The sequence below is a fragment of the Ovis canadensis genome, chromosome 1 (assembly GCF_042477335.2).
Source record: "Ovis canadensis isolate MfBH-ARS-UI-01 breed Bighorn chromosome 1, ARS-UI_OviCan_v2, whole genome shotgun sequence".
NCBI classification, from domain to species: domain Eukaryota; kingdom Metazoa; phylum Chordata; class Mammalia; order Artiodactyla; family Bovidae; genus Ovis; species Ovis canadensis.
The window spans coordinates 260,366,817-260,383,419 of NC_091245.1; the positions used below are offsets into that span (position 1 = coordinate 260,366,817).

The 16,603-nt window shown below is 39.3% G+C and overlaps 1 protein-coding gene across 1 annotated transcript in view; it reads right to left on the reverse strand.

Moving 5' to 3' along the window:
- DNAJC13 (DnaJ heat shock protein family (Hsp40) member C13) overlaps positions 1-16,603 on the reverse strand; it is a 159,194-nt gene that overhangs the window by 126,765 nt on the left and 15,826 nt on the right. The window contains exon 2 of the mRNA XM_069565527.1: positions 9,609-9,689. Coding sequence (XP_069421628.1) covers positions 9,609-9,676 — 68 coding nt within the window. The 5' untranslated portion in view covers positions 9,677-9,689. The remainder of the gene's footprint in view (positions 1-9,608; positions 9,690-16,603) is intronic.

The window sequence follows — 16,603 nt, forward strand, 5'->3', positions numbered from 1 at the left end:
GAAATTCCCGGCATACTTTCTTTGGTGAGGTCTCTGTTAAGATTTTTGGCTCACTTTTTAATCGAGTTGTTTGTTTTTTCACTTGTTAAGTTTTAAGGGTTCTTTGTACAGTAGAACAGTTCTTATCTTTTGCAGTTATTTTCTCCCAAATTGTCTTCACATTCTCTTGATACTGTCTTTCAGAAAGCATACATTTTCAACTTCAATGTAGTCCACTCATCAATTCATTTCTTCATGACTATTACCTTTGGTATTGTATTTAAAACATCATCACCAAACCTAAGGTAATCTGGATGTTCTCCCACGTTATCTAGGAATTTTATAATTTTGCATTTCACATTTTGGTCTGTTATCTGAAATTTGAGTTAATCTGAGTTAATTTTGTGAAAGATGTAGAATCTATGCCTAGATTCATTTTTTTGCAAGTGGATATACAAGTGTCAAGTATCATTTACTGAAAAGATTCTGTGCTTTTCAGCTGGCGCGGTGGGGAGGACAGGGTGGAAGGTATGCAGAGAGTAACAAGGAAACATTAAAAAAAAAAAAAAGACTGTGCTTTTAATAGAACATTGTGCATAAAATATAAAATTCCTATAAGGAGATGTGGTCCTATTTGCACTTCTGAAAGATATTCAAATATCAAGATTGCCTGATAAGCAGAAGAGATGTACAAAGCAAACACAAAGACCATTCAGGACGGACTCATACCTGGTTTAGAGGCTGGCAGGGGCAAGGGCTAAAATCAACAAAGCAGGGGAAAAAAACCTTAGGATTCCTAGACTTATCAGAGTTGGTGAGGTGTGTAATCAACAGGCAGCTAAAGACAAGAGTCTCTCTTCATTGTCCAACTCTTCCTACTTACAAGAAAGGAATCAGAAATTCACCAGCTTCCCTTCCCCTTAAGTCAAATTTCCTGTATCAAGTCATTCCAGGGTCGCTAAGAGTCTGACACTACTGAGCGACTTCACTTTCACTTTTCACTTTCATGCATTGGAGAAGGCAATGGCAACCCACTCCAGTGTTCTTGCCTGGAGAATCCCAGGGACTGGGGAGCCTGGTGGGCTGCCATCTATGGGGTCACACAGAGTCAGACACGACTGAAGTGACTTAGCAAAAATGAATACAGCGGGTACCTGCCAATGACTTATCACAGACATATCCCAATGTAGTGAAGCTAAAATCCTGTTCATATACTAAAATCCTACTTTTAAATTCAGAGCATTTGCTGCAATTAATGTATGCAAGTAATAAAGTGATCCACAGGCAGAATTTCCATGTAATTTCTATTCAGGAAAAAAATTAAGTACCTAATTTTCAACATTACTCTGAAGCTTTCCATAGAGAATCTTCACTTCTGTTTAACTGAAATGTATGAATCTTCCTTTTAACAGAAATGACTTGGCAGGTCAAAAAGGAAACTTTGCTCTTTAATAAAAGAAAGTGGTTTTTACTAATGAAATCTTCTCTTACTTTTTGCTGCTTCCAAAACGAAGATAAAATTTAATTCTGTACAAGTGGGAAAATGACAAGCATAGCAGAAAAGTTACTCTGCCAACCAAAGGGTCTATAATGATGGTGAACAGACCTGAATCATTAAAACATAAGTAGTGGCTGCAAAGTGAAACATATGAAAACTATTATAAAGGCAACATGAAATAAGTGACATGAATATCCCCAAGGGAAATACCTGGAGAGGTTATCTTTAACTTAGGTATACTAAGGAAACCCAAGTAAGATGGTAGGTGTTGCGAGAGGGCATCAGAGGGCAGACACACTGACCATACTCACAGAAAACTAGTCAATCTAATCACACTAGGACCACAGCGTTATCTAACTCATGAAACCAAGCCATGTTCGCGGGGCAACCCAAGTCGGGTGGCTCATGGTGGAGAGGTCTGACAGATTGTGGTCCACTGGAGAAAGGAATGGCAAACCACTTCAGTATTCTTGCCTTGAGAACCCCATGAACAGTATGAAAAGGCAAAATGATAGGATACTGAAGGAGGAACTTCTCAGGTCAGTAGGTGCCCAATATGCTACTGGAGATCAGTGGAGAAATAACTCCAGAAAGAATGAAGGGATAGAGCCAAAGCAAAACAATACCCAGCTGTGGATGTGACTGGTGATAGAAGCAAGGTCCAATGCTGTAAAGAGCAATATTGCATAGGAACCTGGAATGTCAGGTCCATGAATCAAGGCAAATTGCAAGTGGTCAAACAAGAGATGGCAAGAGTGGACGTCAACATTCTAGGAATCAGCAAACTAAAATGGACTGGAATGGGTGAATTTAACTCAGATGACCATTATATCTACTACTGCGGGCAGGAATCCTTCAGAAGAAATGGAGTAGCCATCATGGTCAAAAAAAGAGTCTGAAATGCAGTACTTGGATGCAATCTCAAAAACAACAGAATGATCTCTGTTCGTCTCCAAGGCAAACCATTCAATATCACAGTTATCCAAGTCTATGCCCCAACCAGTAACGCTGAAGAAGCTGAAGTTGAGTGGTTTTATGAAGACCTACAAGACCTTTTAGAACTAAAACTCAAAAGAGATGTTCTTTTCATTATAGGAGACTGGAATGCAAAAGTCGAAGTCAAGAAACACCTGGAGTAACAGGCAAATTTGGCCTTGGAATGCGGAATGAAGCAGCACAAGGACGAACAGAGTTTTGCCAAGAAAACGCACTGGTCATAGAAAAAACCCTCTTCTAACAACCCAAGAGAAGACTCTACACAAGGACATCACCAGATGGTCAACACCGAAATCAGATTGATTATATTCTTTGCAGCCAAAGATGGAGAAGCTCTATACAGTCAACAAAAACAAGACCGGGAGCTGACTGTGGCTCAGATCATGAACTCCTTAACACCAAATTCAGATTAAACTGAAGAAAGTACGGAAAACCGCTAGAGCATTCAGGTATGACCTAAATCAAATCCCTTATGATTATACAGTGGAAGTGAGAAATAGATTTAAGGGCCTAGATCTGATAGATAGAGTGCCTGGTAACTATGGAATGAGGTTTGTGACATTGTACAGGAGACAGGGATCGAGACCATCCCCATGGAAAAGAAATGCAAAAAAGCAAAATGGCTGTCTGGGGAGGCCTTACAAATCGCTGTGAAAAGAAGTGAAGTGAAAAGCAAAGGAGAAAAGGAAAGATATAAGCATCTGAATACAGAGTTCCAGAGAATAGCAAGAAGAGATAAGAAAGCCTTCTTCAGCGATCAATGCAAAGAAATAGAGGGAAAGAACAGAATGGGAAAGACTAGAGATCTCTTCAAGAAAATTAGAGACACAAAGGGAACATTTCATGCAAAGATGGGTTCGACAAAGGACAGAAATGGTATGGACCTAACAGAAGCAGAAGATATTAAGAAGAGGTGGCAAGAATACATGGAAGAACTGTACAGAAAAGATCTTCACAACCCAGATAATCATGATGGTGTGATCACTAATCTAGAGCCAGACATCCTGGAATGTGAAGTCAAGTGGGCCTTGGAAAGCATCACTATGAACAAAGCTAGTGGAGGTGATGGAATTCCAGTTGAGCTGTTTCAAATCCTGAAAGATGACGCTGTGAAAGTGCTGCACTCAATCTTCCAGCAAGTTTGGAAAACTCAGCAGTGGCCACAGGACCGGAAAAGGTCAGATTTCATTCCAATTCCAAAGAAAGGCAATGCCGAGGAATGCTCAAACTACCGCACAATTGCACTCATCTCACATGCTAGTAAAGTAATGCTCAAAATTCTCCAAAACAGGCTTCAGCAATACGTGAACCGTGAACTTCTTGATGTTCAAGCTGGTTTTAGAAAGGCAGAGGAACCAGACATCAAATTGCCAACATCCGCTGGATCATCGAAAATGTAAGAAAGTTCCAGAAAAACATCTACTTCCGCTTTATTGACTATGCCAAAGCCTTTGACTGTGTGGATCACAATAAACTGTGGAAAATTCTGAAAGAGATGGGAATACCAGACCACCTCACCTGCTTCTTGAGAAATCTGTATGCAGGTCAGGAAGCAACGATCAGAACTGGACATGGAACAACAGACTGGTTCCAAATTGGGAAAGGAGTACGTCAAGGCTGTATACTGTCACCCTGCTTATTTAACTTCTATGCAGAGTACATCATGAGAAACGCTTGTCTGGAAGAAACACAAGATGGAATCAAGATTGCCTGGAGAAATATCAATAATCTCAGATATGCAGATGACACCACCCTTATGGCAGAAAGTGAAGAGGAGCTAAAAAGCCTCTTGATGAGCCTCTTGATGAAAGTGAAAGAGGAGAGTGAAAAAGTTGGCTTAAAGCTCAAAATTCAGAAAACGAGTATCCCGGCATCCAGTCCCATCACTTCATGGCAAATAGATGGGGAAACAGTGGAAACAGTGTCAGACTTTATTTCTTGGGGCTCCAGAATCACTGCAGATGGTGACTGCAGCCCTGAAATTAAAAGACGCTTAGTCCTTGGAAAGAAAATTATGACCAACCTAGATAGCATATTCAAAAGCAGAGACATTACTTTGCCAACTAATGTCCATCTAGTCAAGGCTATGGTTTTTACTGTGGTCATGTATGGATGTGAGAGTTGGACTGTGAAGAAGGCTGAGTGCCGAAGAATTGATGCTTTTGAACTGTGGTGTTGAAGAAGACTCTTGAGCGTCCCTTGGACTGCAAGGAGATCCAACCAGTCCATTCTGAAGGAGATCAGCCCTGGGATTTCTTTGGAAAGAATGATGCTAAAGCTGAAACTCCAGTACTTTGGCCACCTCATGCGAAGAGTTGACTCATTGTGAAAGACTCTGATGCTGGAGGGATTGAGGGCAGGAGGAAAAGGGGACGACAGAGGATGAGATGGCTGGATGGCATCACTGACTTGATGGATGTGAGTCTGTGTGAACTCCGGGAGTTGGTGATGGACAGGGAGGCCTGGCGTGCTGCAATTCATGCGGTCGCAAAGAGTCAGATTCACCTGAGCAACTGAACTGAAGAGAATGAAAAATATTTGACCATCTTTACTGTCACTACCAATAACATTTTTCTGAAATGTTGGGGTTAAGATGGAATCTCTTAAAACCTAGGCCCTAAAGCCCTCATATCACACACAAAATTTGTTGTATGCAGATATATGATCTAAACAGAGGTTCGTATAGCAACTCTAAAACAACAGAAAATTTTCAATGAAAGGACATTTATTTTTTCATAAGACCGATGAGAAATACTTTAAACTTAGATTAGACGCCTACATAAAACTGTTGTTGTTAGTCACTCAGTCGTGTCCAGTTCTTTGCAACCCCATGAACTGTAGCCCACCAGGATCCTCTGTCCATGGAATTTTCTGGGCAAGAATATTGGAGCGGGTTGCCATTCTGTTTTCCATGGGATCTTCCTGACCCAGGGACTTAACCTGGGTCATCTGCATTGCAGGCAGATTCTTTTGTCAGCTGAGCCACCATGGAAGGGCTACATAAAATAGGTAATATAATAAAAGATTCAGTGCCACGTAATAATATATATAACAATGAAATAACTATCCCTATCTGGGAAATGTAGGACTTTTGAAAGGAAAAGTGAAAGTGTAGTTGCTCAGTCATGTCCAACTCTTTGCAACCCCGTGGACTGTAGCCCACTAGGCTCCACTGTCCGTGGAATTTTCCCAGCAAGAATACTGGAGTAAATTGCCATTTCCTTCTCCAAGGGCTCTTGCTAGCCCAGGGATCAAACTCATATCTCCTGCACCTCTTGCACTGGCAGGACGATTGGATTGCTTACCATTGAGCCACTTGGGAAGCCCTAGATATCCACATACAAAAGGATAAAGATGGATCCTGGCTACCCACTATACACAAAAGTTACCCAAAATCAAAACTATAAAACTCTTAGAAGAAAACAAAGGAATAAATCTTTGAGACCTTGAATTAGGTAATGGCTAACAACACAAAAAGCTCAAGTGGCAATAGAAAGAAATAGATAAACCCAATTTCATGAAAATTTAAAACTTCATACTTCAAAGCACACCATCAAGAAAATGAAAAGACAAGCCACCAAACAGGAGAAAATATTGGCAAATCATATCTCTATAAGAGACTTGTATTCACAATACATAAGGAACTCATGGAACTCAACAAATAACTCAGTTAAAAAATGGGTAAATGATTTGAATAGACATTTCATGATATATATACACAAATGGCAAGTTCAGTTCAGTTCAGTTCAGTCACTCAGTCGTGTCCGACTCTTTGCCACCCCGTGAATCGCAGCATGCCAGGCCTCCCTGTCCATCACCATCTCCCGGAGTTCACTCAGACTTACATTGTCCATTGAGTCAGTGATGCCATCCAGCCATCTCATCCTCTGTCGTCCCCTTCTCCTCCTGCCCCCAATCCCTCCCAGCATCAGAGTCTTTTCCAATGAGTCAACTCTTCGCATGAGGTGGCCAAAGTACTGGAGGTTTCAGCTTTAGCATCATTCCTTCCAAAGAAATCCCAGGGCTGATCTCCTTCAGAATAGACTGGTTGGATCTCCTTGCAGTCCAAGGGACTCTTAACAGTCTTCTTCAACACCACAGTTCAAAAGCATCAATTCTTCGGCACTCAGCCTTCTTCACAGTCCAACTCTCACATCCATACATGACCACAGGAAAAACCATAGCCTTGACTAGACACACCTTAGTCAGCAAAGTAATGTCTCTGCTTTTGAATATGCTATCTCGGTTGGCCATAACTTTTCTTCCAAGGAGTAAGCGTCTTTTAATTTCATGGCTGCAGTCACCACCTGCAGTGATTTTGGAGCCCCCCAAAATAAAGCCTGACACTGTTTCTACTGTTTCCCCATCTATTTCCCATGAAGTGATGGGACCAGATGGGCTTCAGCAATACGTGAACCGTGAACTTCCTGATGTTCAAGCTGGTTTTAGAAAAGGCAGAGGAACCAGAGACCAAATTGCCAGCATCCGTTGGATCATGGAAAAACCAAGAGAGTTCCAGAAATACATCTACTTCTGCTTTATTGACTATGCCAAAGCCTTTGCCTGTGTCGATCACAGTAAATTGTGGAAAATTCTGAAAGAGATGGGAATACCAGACCACCTAACCTGCCTCTTGAGAAATCTGTATGCAGGTCAGGAAGCAACAGTTAGAACTGGACATGGAATAACAGACTGGTTCCAAATAGGAAAAGGAGTATGCCAAGGCTGTATATTGTCACCCTGCCTATTTAACTTATATGCAGAGTACATCATGAGAAACGGTGGTCTGGAAGAAGTATAAGCTGGAATCAAGATTGCAGGGAGAAATATCAATAATCTCAGATATGGAGATGACACCACCCTTATGCAGAGAGTGAAGAGGAACTAAAAAGCCTCTTGATGAAAGTGAAAGAGGAGAGTGAAAAAGTTGGCTTAAAGCTCAACATTCAGAAAACGAAGATCATGACACAAATGGCAAAGAAGCATGAAAAGATACTCAACATCTTAGTCATCAGGGAAATGCAAATCAAAACCACAATGAGATACCACTTCATACCCACTAGGATGCCTAAAATAGAAAGACAATAACAACTGTTGGTTAAGATTAGAGAAATTGGAATCCTCATACACTGATGGTAGGATTATAAAATGCTGCAGCCACTTGGAATACAGTTTGCCTGTTCCTCAAAAAGTTAAACACAGAGTTACCATATACTTCCATATAACTCCATACACCATCAATTCCACTCCTAGGTACATACTCAAGAGAACTGGAAATATAGATTCACCAGTAAGCTTGTATGTGAACATTTATGGTAGTGCTATTCTATTCATAACAGTAAAAAAGTAGAAACAATATAAATGTCCATCAACACAAAATGTGGCATACCCACCCAATACATTTAACAATAAAAAGAAATGAAGTAATGACACATACTGCAACATGGATAAACCTTGATAACATGTTAAGTGAAAGAAGACAGTCATGAAAGATTACATATTGGATGAGTCCATTTATATGAGATGTCCTAAATAAGCAAATACAGAACCAGAAAATAGATTAGAGGCTGCCAGATGCAGGGAATAAGAGGAGGGAGGGAAGGAACTGCTAATATTTTTAAAGGAGTATTCTTGAGAGGTGAGGAAATTGTTCTAAAAAGAGGTGTGATGGTTCACAACTCTACGAATATACTAAAAACCACTGAATTGTACACTTTAAAAAGTTTTATGTTATATAAATTTTATCAATAAAGCTATTATAAAAACAAAACAAATTTAAAGGTGTGAATTAGAGGGAAGGAACTGTGCTTATAGCACAGAAATAGTTCTGCTCCTGATAATTACAAAGAAGGAAAGAAAAAAAAAAAGGACTGTCTTAAGTCATAGTCACCACTAAGAACGTTAAAAAACTTTTTCCAGATGATCACAATTACAACAAGCTCACAAAGCAAAAAGTATTGTAGTTATTTTGTTCTTTAGAATTCAACAGAATGCTATAATTGCATTTAAAAGACAAAAATTATATTACGATGATTAGAGCAATCTAAAATTTGAGAAAAAAAATAAAGATCATTTAAATATACAACATTTTTTAAGGCTTACTGAAATAACTAAAGAGAGTCATACTACTCTGGATATGCCAATATTCTAACTTTGCTTAATGAAATTAACCGAAGAAAAAAATTTCAAGACAAGTATTCTACAAGGATAACAATTAAGTAACTCATACAACTGAGCTTCTAAAAGGAAACAAAATTAAACACTCAAATCTTTCAAAATTAGTTAGTTCATTAATGCAAACCAGAAACACTACAGAATTCAGATGTTGCACCATTCTAAGAAGTAACAACACTATTACCTAAAAATTGGAAAGTTAAGAATAAGAACTATACCACTCTCTCTCCTCATCTTCCAAGGGGTGGGGGATGGGAATTAAGAAGTAAAGTTACTGGCTTTGTGCACATGTCTCGTTTTTATCTTAGTCTGAGGCCTGATTTGGAATAATGTGGTCACCTATTTGTTAAAGTGTGGCATACTCATTTTACTTATTACTACTACTCAAAATGACAACAGACTAAACTTTTTTGTAATGATCAAAAAGTGCCATTCATTGAATACTGAATGTATTTAAGGTATAATTTTAAAACCTTCACACACTCCATTATCAATTCATTTAATCCTTATATCAATCAGAGGGCTAGGAATTACCACCTATTTTACAGCAGGAAACAGGAACCATTTACACCTCAGTCTGGCCAGGCAAGCTACTGAAAAATGTCATCAACCCCTCCCAAGGAAAAGATCAAAACCAATTTTTAAATTTCATTACAGGTTAAAAGAAAAAATACGAAATGCACTATTGGCATATTTTCTTTGACTGTCAAATGGATGTGAAAATGTATTGATAACACGTAGGCTCATCTCTAGATGATAAAGTTGTGAAGTGAAAACTCCACTACTACAAAAACTCATCCTTAAGTGATAGCAGTCAAAACTATGGATAATCGGTTTATTTTCCTTTTAATTCTTATCCAAATTCCTTCCAAAAAGAGAGAAAACCAGACATATCAAAAGAAAAAGTAATTTTTAAAATACTTTACAGAAGAACAGAAAAGTAAAACCAACAAATACTTACTTCCCTCTCCATGAATGTTTTGTTGTGTAGAAACATGCTAAATCCTTATTTTCCTTAATAATGTTCATTTTGTGCTGAATCCTGAAAGATAAAAATATGGGTAAATTTTGTAATAGTGCTAACCCTTTGAGTTTTTCCTGAATCTCCCCCATCATATTTTCATAGACTGCCATATGGTACTGATTTTAAGACACCCACTTTTTATACAAGACCCTAAGGATGGTCTGTTCACCTCTCTATCAGAGAGCCTTTAGCACACTATATTGTCACAGCTCTTTTCCACTACGCTGAGTCTGAGGACAAGAATTGCCCTCGTATCAACATCCCAAGAATAGAGAATCTAGTGAAAAGTGTTAAAGTAAATGAATCTTTAAATCTCACACTGCCAAACAATATTTTAACACATAACTGTCAAGTGTCAAACCAACTCTAAAAGGTTTTGTCTGGCTGCTAAGTGCTGGCCATCTTGCTGTCACTGTCACTTTAAAGGGAACTTAATATAAATAAGGTTTAACTTGAACAATATTCTCATTATAAAAGTAATTTAGTAAAAGTTAAAATGTTGGTCACTCAGTCATGCCCAGCTCTTTCAGACCCCATGGACTGTAGCCCACCAGGCTCCTCTGCCCACGGAATTCTCCAAGCAAGAATACTGGTGTGGGTTGCCATTCCCTTCTCCAGGAGATCTTCCCAACACAGGGACTGAACCTAGATCTCCTGCATTGCAGGCAGATTCTTGACTGTCTGAGCTACCAAGGAAGCCCGAAAGTAATTTAAGTACATAGTAAAAACATTTTTAATGTTCATAAAGTAACTCATCTTTCATCCTAGCATCGAAAGATACTAACTTTCCTTCTTCCAGCTAGGAAAAAAAATGTCTTTTTTAAACAAAATTGAGACTGTCATTTATACCACTTAGCTTGTTTTCACAGAATATTAACCTTTTTCCAAGGAATTAAATATTCTTTGAGAAAAAGATTTTTAAGTCACAAGAACAATGTTACTCAAAGTGTAGTTGTCAATATCAAGTGCAGAAATTAAGTGTTCAGAAATGTCTGTTACAGTTTGGTTAGTGAACTCTCTGATTAAACAGGATATAGAACAGTTGAGGATTTCTGACTTGTATGATAAATCACACATGGTATGAGCTTCCTAACAGCCACAGGAAGAGGGACAATGCTACGTGCAATATTTCAAGATTAGTTTGTTGACTGTAACCCTGAAGTGTATAAAATCCAGAATCCATTTAGCTCAAGAAAAAATTTCAGTTTATCTAACTTTACACAATTAATTGTATAAACTGGCTACTAATGAAAGACCAATGATAAATTCTGAAAATATTACATCATTTGCTTCATACTGAATATGATAATTTTACTTCTTTTGTCACTTGGGTACTACTTCCTATCCTTAATAATTAGAAATACACTCTAAAAAATATTGTAAAATACATAAAGTGTCAATAATGCAAACTGAATGGTTAGAATTATGGCTTGCTTTTAGCTTTCTTCACATCTTTATATGTCTAAACTTTTTAAATCAACAAGTATTCTTTTCATAAATAGAATAAAACTTTTTCATTCAAAAACATTTTTATAACAGCTTTTTGAGACGATTCACATACCTTAAAATTCACCTCTTTAGAAAGTATGCAATTCAGAGGTTTTGGTATGTTCACAGAGTTTTACAACGAATACACTATTTTTACCATTCCAACAAGAAACCCTGCTGGCAGCCACTCCCCAGTCCCCCTCACACCCACTACCTGGCAACCATCTACTTTCTGTCACTATGGACCTGTCTATTATGGAATCTCATATAAATAGAATCATAAAATGCGTTGTCTTTGTGACTGGCTTCTTTCACTGAGTGTAACAAGCGAAAACATTTTCAAAGTTTATCCATGTTGTGGCATGCATCCGTTTCCTATTGTATAGAAACACCACATTTTGTATAACCATTCATCAGTTGCTGGACATATGTGTTGTTTCCATGCATGCATGCTAAGTCGCTGCTAAGAGGTACTCCCAAATAAGGTTTTGTCAAACCTTCTGGAAAAACATCAATTCATCCTCTGAGGCATAATAAAAGAACCACATGTAATAGCAAATTTAGAGAAACCTTTATTGTCACCAGAGAGAAATTTCTCTTAACAGTCAATGACATCTTCCTACTAGTATGTATAGACAGCTAAATACAGACCTGTCAGCTGGTGCGAATGACACAGGCAGCCAACCAAGAATTATTAAACCAGCAAACATTATCCCTGCCTTCTGAGTCATATGTAGTAAATGATATTGCTGGAAAGAAACTTAGAGAAGATCTCTGAAAATGTGCCCAAAAAAGTGAAGAATTATAGGCCTACAGATGGTATTTTCCCCTCATATACAGTAACTGAAGATTGGGAAAAAGAAAAAAAAGGAGGACAGAAAAAGCAAATGGCTGATACTGAGGAGTGGAGTTTGGATTCTGAGTTCACAATTTAAGATGGGAAGGACTGACTGAACTCTGGCCTATCTAGGAGAAACTGACAAGAAAGAAAATGCGTTTAAGTGAAGACTGGCTGATCCCATCAAGGGACTGTAAAAGGAAAATGAGAGAAAAATATAAAATTTTAAAGTGACAGTCACAAAGAACTTAGGACATGATCTAATAAATCTGTAGGGAGTCTAGGGGAAAATAATCTAGTAACAACAAGGCATACTGAAGAATTAAAAAAATAAACCTAAAGAACGATCTTATCACTGATTTGGGGGAACAAGTAACTCAAACGAATCTTTTAGGAGGGGAATTAAGAAGGCTTATCTACAACTTTTTGGAGACTTATGAATTCAGGGTTGATAAAAGCACTAGATGCCAGAAAGTTCCTAGGTTAGGATAGATAAAAGGGATATAACACATTAATATAAAATTAATATAGAACTGAAGACACACAAATGGGCCACAGGTATACGAAAAGATGTTCTATGTCATTATCAGGGAGATGCAACTCAAACTCAAAACTACAAGATACAGCCTCACACCTGTTAGGGTGGCTATTATCAAAAAAATAACAGACAAGTTCTGGTGAGCATGTAAAGAAACTTGAACCTTTGTGCATTGTCGATGAGAACGCAAAATGGTGTGTTATGGAAAACAGTATGGAAGTTGCTCAAAAAATTAAAAAATAGAATCATTAGGGAATTCCATGGTTGCCTAGTGGTTAGGACTTGGTGCTTTGTTAGGGATAAAATACTGACTGACCCCACCCACCCTGGCCAGGCTCTCTAGTAACCATCTGCATGAGTTATTTTACGACAGGAGGTCCTGGTAAGGAACACGGAACTAATAAGCCACCGCCAACCAGAAGAGTTCAGGGCAGGTCAAAAGACGACACCACTTGTCCATCTACCTCCCAGAATCCCTCTCGCTAGCATCCATCTTGTCTGAGCAATGTGGTGCGCCACCAGGAAGGACCCTGAGTCAAAATGATTGGCCAAAGACAACCCAGAAACTAGTCCCAGCAGTTAGTTTTTATGTTAAAACCCGAGACTGCAAGCCATGTGGCAGAGCAGTTCTCCTGGGTTCCCTTACCCTGCTGCTCTCCAGCCGGTGCCCTCTTCCAATAAAGTCTCTTGATTTGTCAGCACGTCTCCTCGGACAATTCTTTTCCTAGTGTTAGACAAGAGCCCAATCTTGGGGCCCTGGAAGGGGCTACACTTTCACTATCGTGGGCCCAGGTTCAATCCCTCATCAGAGAACTAGAATTCTGCCAGCTGCATGTGGCCAAATAAAAAAATAGAATTATCACATGATCCAGAAATCAAACTTTGAGTATTTATCCGAAAGAACTGAAATTTGGACCTCTAATGGAGGAAACAGAAGAGGCTCTATCTCAAAAGCAGGACTCCATCTTGGGCCGAACTGTGGACTTTGAACTATATGCCCAGTATCTATGGAAACATACCACCTGGAAAACCAGGCCCCAAGAAGGAAGAGCCCTGGGGCTCTCTGTTGCCTAAAAGAATACTCTAATTATCTGTGTAACCAAATAGAATCATACATTCTATTATGCTTATTGGGGTATGACCACAGGCCTATTGATGATAATCCACTGTTAACGACCTAGGCTTAAGGCATATGAATCACGGGTTAACTTTGATTGTATCTTTCTTTTTCCTTTGTTCAGACTAGTTTCAGGGAATTTCCGAAGGCGGGTTTCGGCACATACACTTGGGGTATATAAGGTTTTCAAAAAAACTGGTCCAGGTCGTTGGCTAGGAGGAGACTCTGCCTTGGGCCCGCCAGTGTAATAAACTGCATTCCACTATCTGCACTGTCCCTCTGAGTGAGTTTGTTTCCCGGAAGGTGAGGCTACAACACGAAGAGATGACACAACCATATTCACTGTAGTATTATTTATAAAACTTAAGATGTCTAAACACCCCGAACAGATGAATGGATTAAGAAAATGTGGTATACACAATATTATTCAGTCTTAAAAAAGAAGGATATCCTACAATCTTCAATAATATCAGTGAAATTTAAAAATATTATGCTAAGTGAAATAAGCCAGTCACAGAATGCCACTTACATGAATTATCTACAATGGTTCAACTCAGAGAAGAAGGTAGAATGGTAGTTGCCAGTGCCTGAGCTGGAGGGGAAATGGGGAGCTGCTAATTAATGGGTATAAAGTTTCAGTTATGCAAGATGAGTAAGTTCTAGAGTCTGTTTTATAGCACTGTGCCTAAATAGTGAACAATAATGTATACATAAAATCTGTTAAGAGGGGAGATCTTATGTTAAGCATTTTTCAGTTCAGTTCAGTTCAGTTGCTCAGTCGTGTCCGACTCTTTGCGACCCCATGAATCGCAGCACGCCAGGCCTCCCTGTCCTTCACCATCTCCCAGAGTTCACTTAGACTCACATCCATCGAGTCCATGATACCATCCAGCCTTCTCATCCTGGGTCGTCCCCTTCTCCTCCTGCCCCCAATCCCTCCCAGCATCAGAGTCTTTTCCAATGAGTCAACTCTTCTCATGAGGTGGCCAAAGTACTAGAGTTTCAGCTTTAGCATCATTCCTTCCAAAAAATCCTAGGGTTGATCTCCTTCAGAATAGACTGGCTGGATCTTCTTGAAGTCCAAGGGACCCTCAAGAGTCTCCTCCAACACCACAGTTCAAAAGCATCAATTCTTCAGCACTCAGCCTTCTTCACAGTCCAACTCTCACATTCATACATGACCACAGGAAAAACCATAGCCTTGACTAGACGGACCTTAGTCAGCAGAAAATGTCTCTGCTTTTGAATATGCTATCTCGGTTGGTCATAACTTTTCTCCCAAGGAGTAAGCGTCTTTCAATTTCATGGCTGCAGTCACCATCTGCAGTGATTTTGGAGCCCCAAAAAATAAAGTCTGACACTGTTTCTACTGTTTCCCCATCTATTTGCCATGAAGTGATGGGACAAGATGCCATGAGATTCGTTTTCTGAATTTTGAGCTTTAAGCCAACTTTTTCACTCTCCTCTTTCACTTTCATCAAGAGGCTTTTTAGCTCCTCTTCACTTTCTGCCATAAGGGTGGTGTCATCTGCATATCTGAGGTTATTGATATTTCTCCTGGCAATCTTGATTCCAGCTTGTGTTTCTTCCAGTCCAGCGTTTCTCATGATGTACTCTGCACAGAAGTTAAATAAGCAGGGTGACAATATACAGCCTTGACGTACTCCTTTTCCTATTTGGAACCAGTCTGTTGTTCCATGTCCAGTTCTAACTGTTGCTTCCTGGCCTGCATACAGATTTCTCAAGAGGCAGGTTAGGTGGTCTGGTATTCCCATCTCTTTCGGAATTTTCCACAGTTTATTGTGATCCACACAGTCAAAGGCTTTGGCATAGTCAAAAAGCGAAAGTAGATGTTTTTCTGGAACTCTCTTGCTTTTTCCATGATCCAGCGGATGTCAGCAATTTCATTTCTGGTTCCTCTGCCTTTCCTAAAACCAGCTTGAACATCTGGAAGTTCACGGTTCACGTATTGCTGAAGTCTGTTTTGGAGAATGTTGAGCATTACTTTACTAGCATGTGAGATGAGTGCAATTGTGCGGTAGTTTGAGCATTCTTTGGCATTGCCTTTCTTTGGAATTGGAATGAAAACTGACCTTTTCCAGTCCTGTGACCACTGCTGAGTTTTCCAAACTTGCTGGCATATTGAGTGCAGCACTTTCACAGCATCATCTTTCAGGATTTGAAACAGCTCAACTGGAATTCCATCACCTCCACTAGCTTTGTTCGTAGTGATGCTTTCTAAGGCCCACTTGACTTCACATTCCAAGATGTCTGGCTCTAGATTAGTGATCACATCATCATGATTATCTGGCTCGTGAAGATCTTTTTTGCACAGTTCTTCCATGTATTCTCGCCACCTCTTCTTAATATCTTCTGCTTCTGTTAGGTCCATACCATTTCTGTCCTTTATCGAGCCCATCTTTGCATGAAATGTTCCCTTGGTATCTCTAATTTTCTTGAAGAGATCTCTAATCTTTCCCATTCTGTTGTTTTCCTCTATTTCTTTGCATTGATCGCTGAAGAAGGCTTTCTTATCTCTTCTTCCTATTCTTTGGAATTCTGCATTCAGATGCTTATATCTTTCCTTTTCTCCTTGGCTTTTCGCCTCTCTTCTTTTACAGCTATTTGTAAGGCCTTCCCAGGCAGCCATTTTGCTTTTTTGCATTTCTTTTCCATGGGGATGATCTTGATCCCTGTCTCCTATACAATGTCACGAACCTCATTCCATAATTCATCAGGCACTCTATCTATCAGATCTAGGCCCTTAAATCTATTTCTCACTTCCACTGTATAATCATAAGGGATTTGATTTAGGTCATATCTGAATGCTCTAGCGGTTTTCCCTACTTTCTTCAATTTAAGTCTGAATTTGGCAGTAAGGAGTTCATGATCTGAGCCACAGTAAGCTCCCAGTCTTGTTTTTGTTGACTGTATAGAGCTTCTCCATCTTT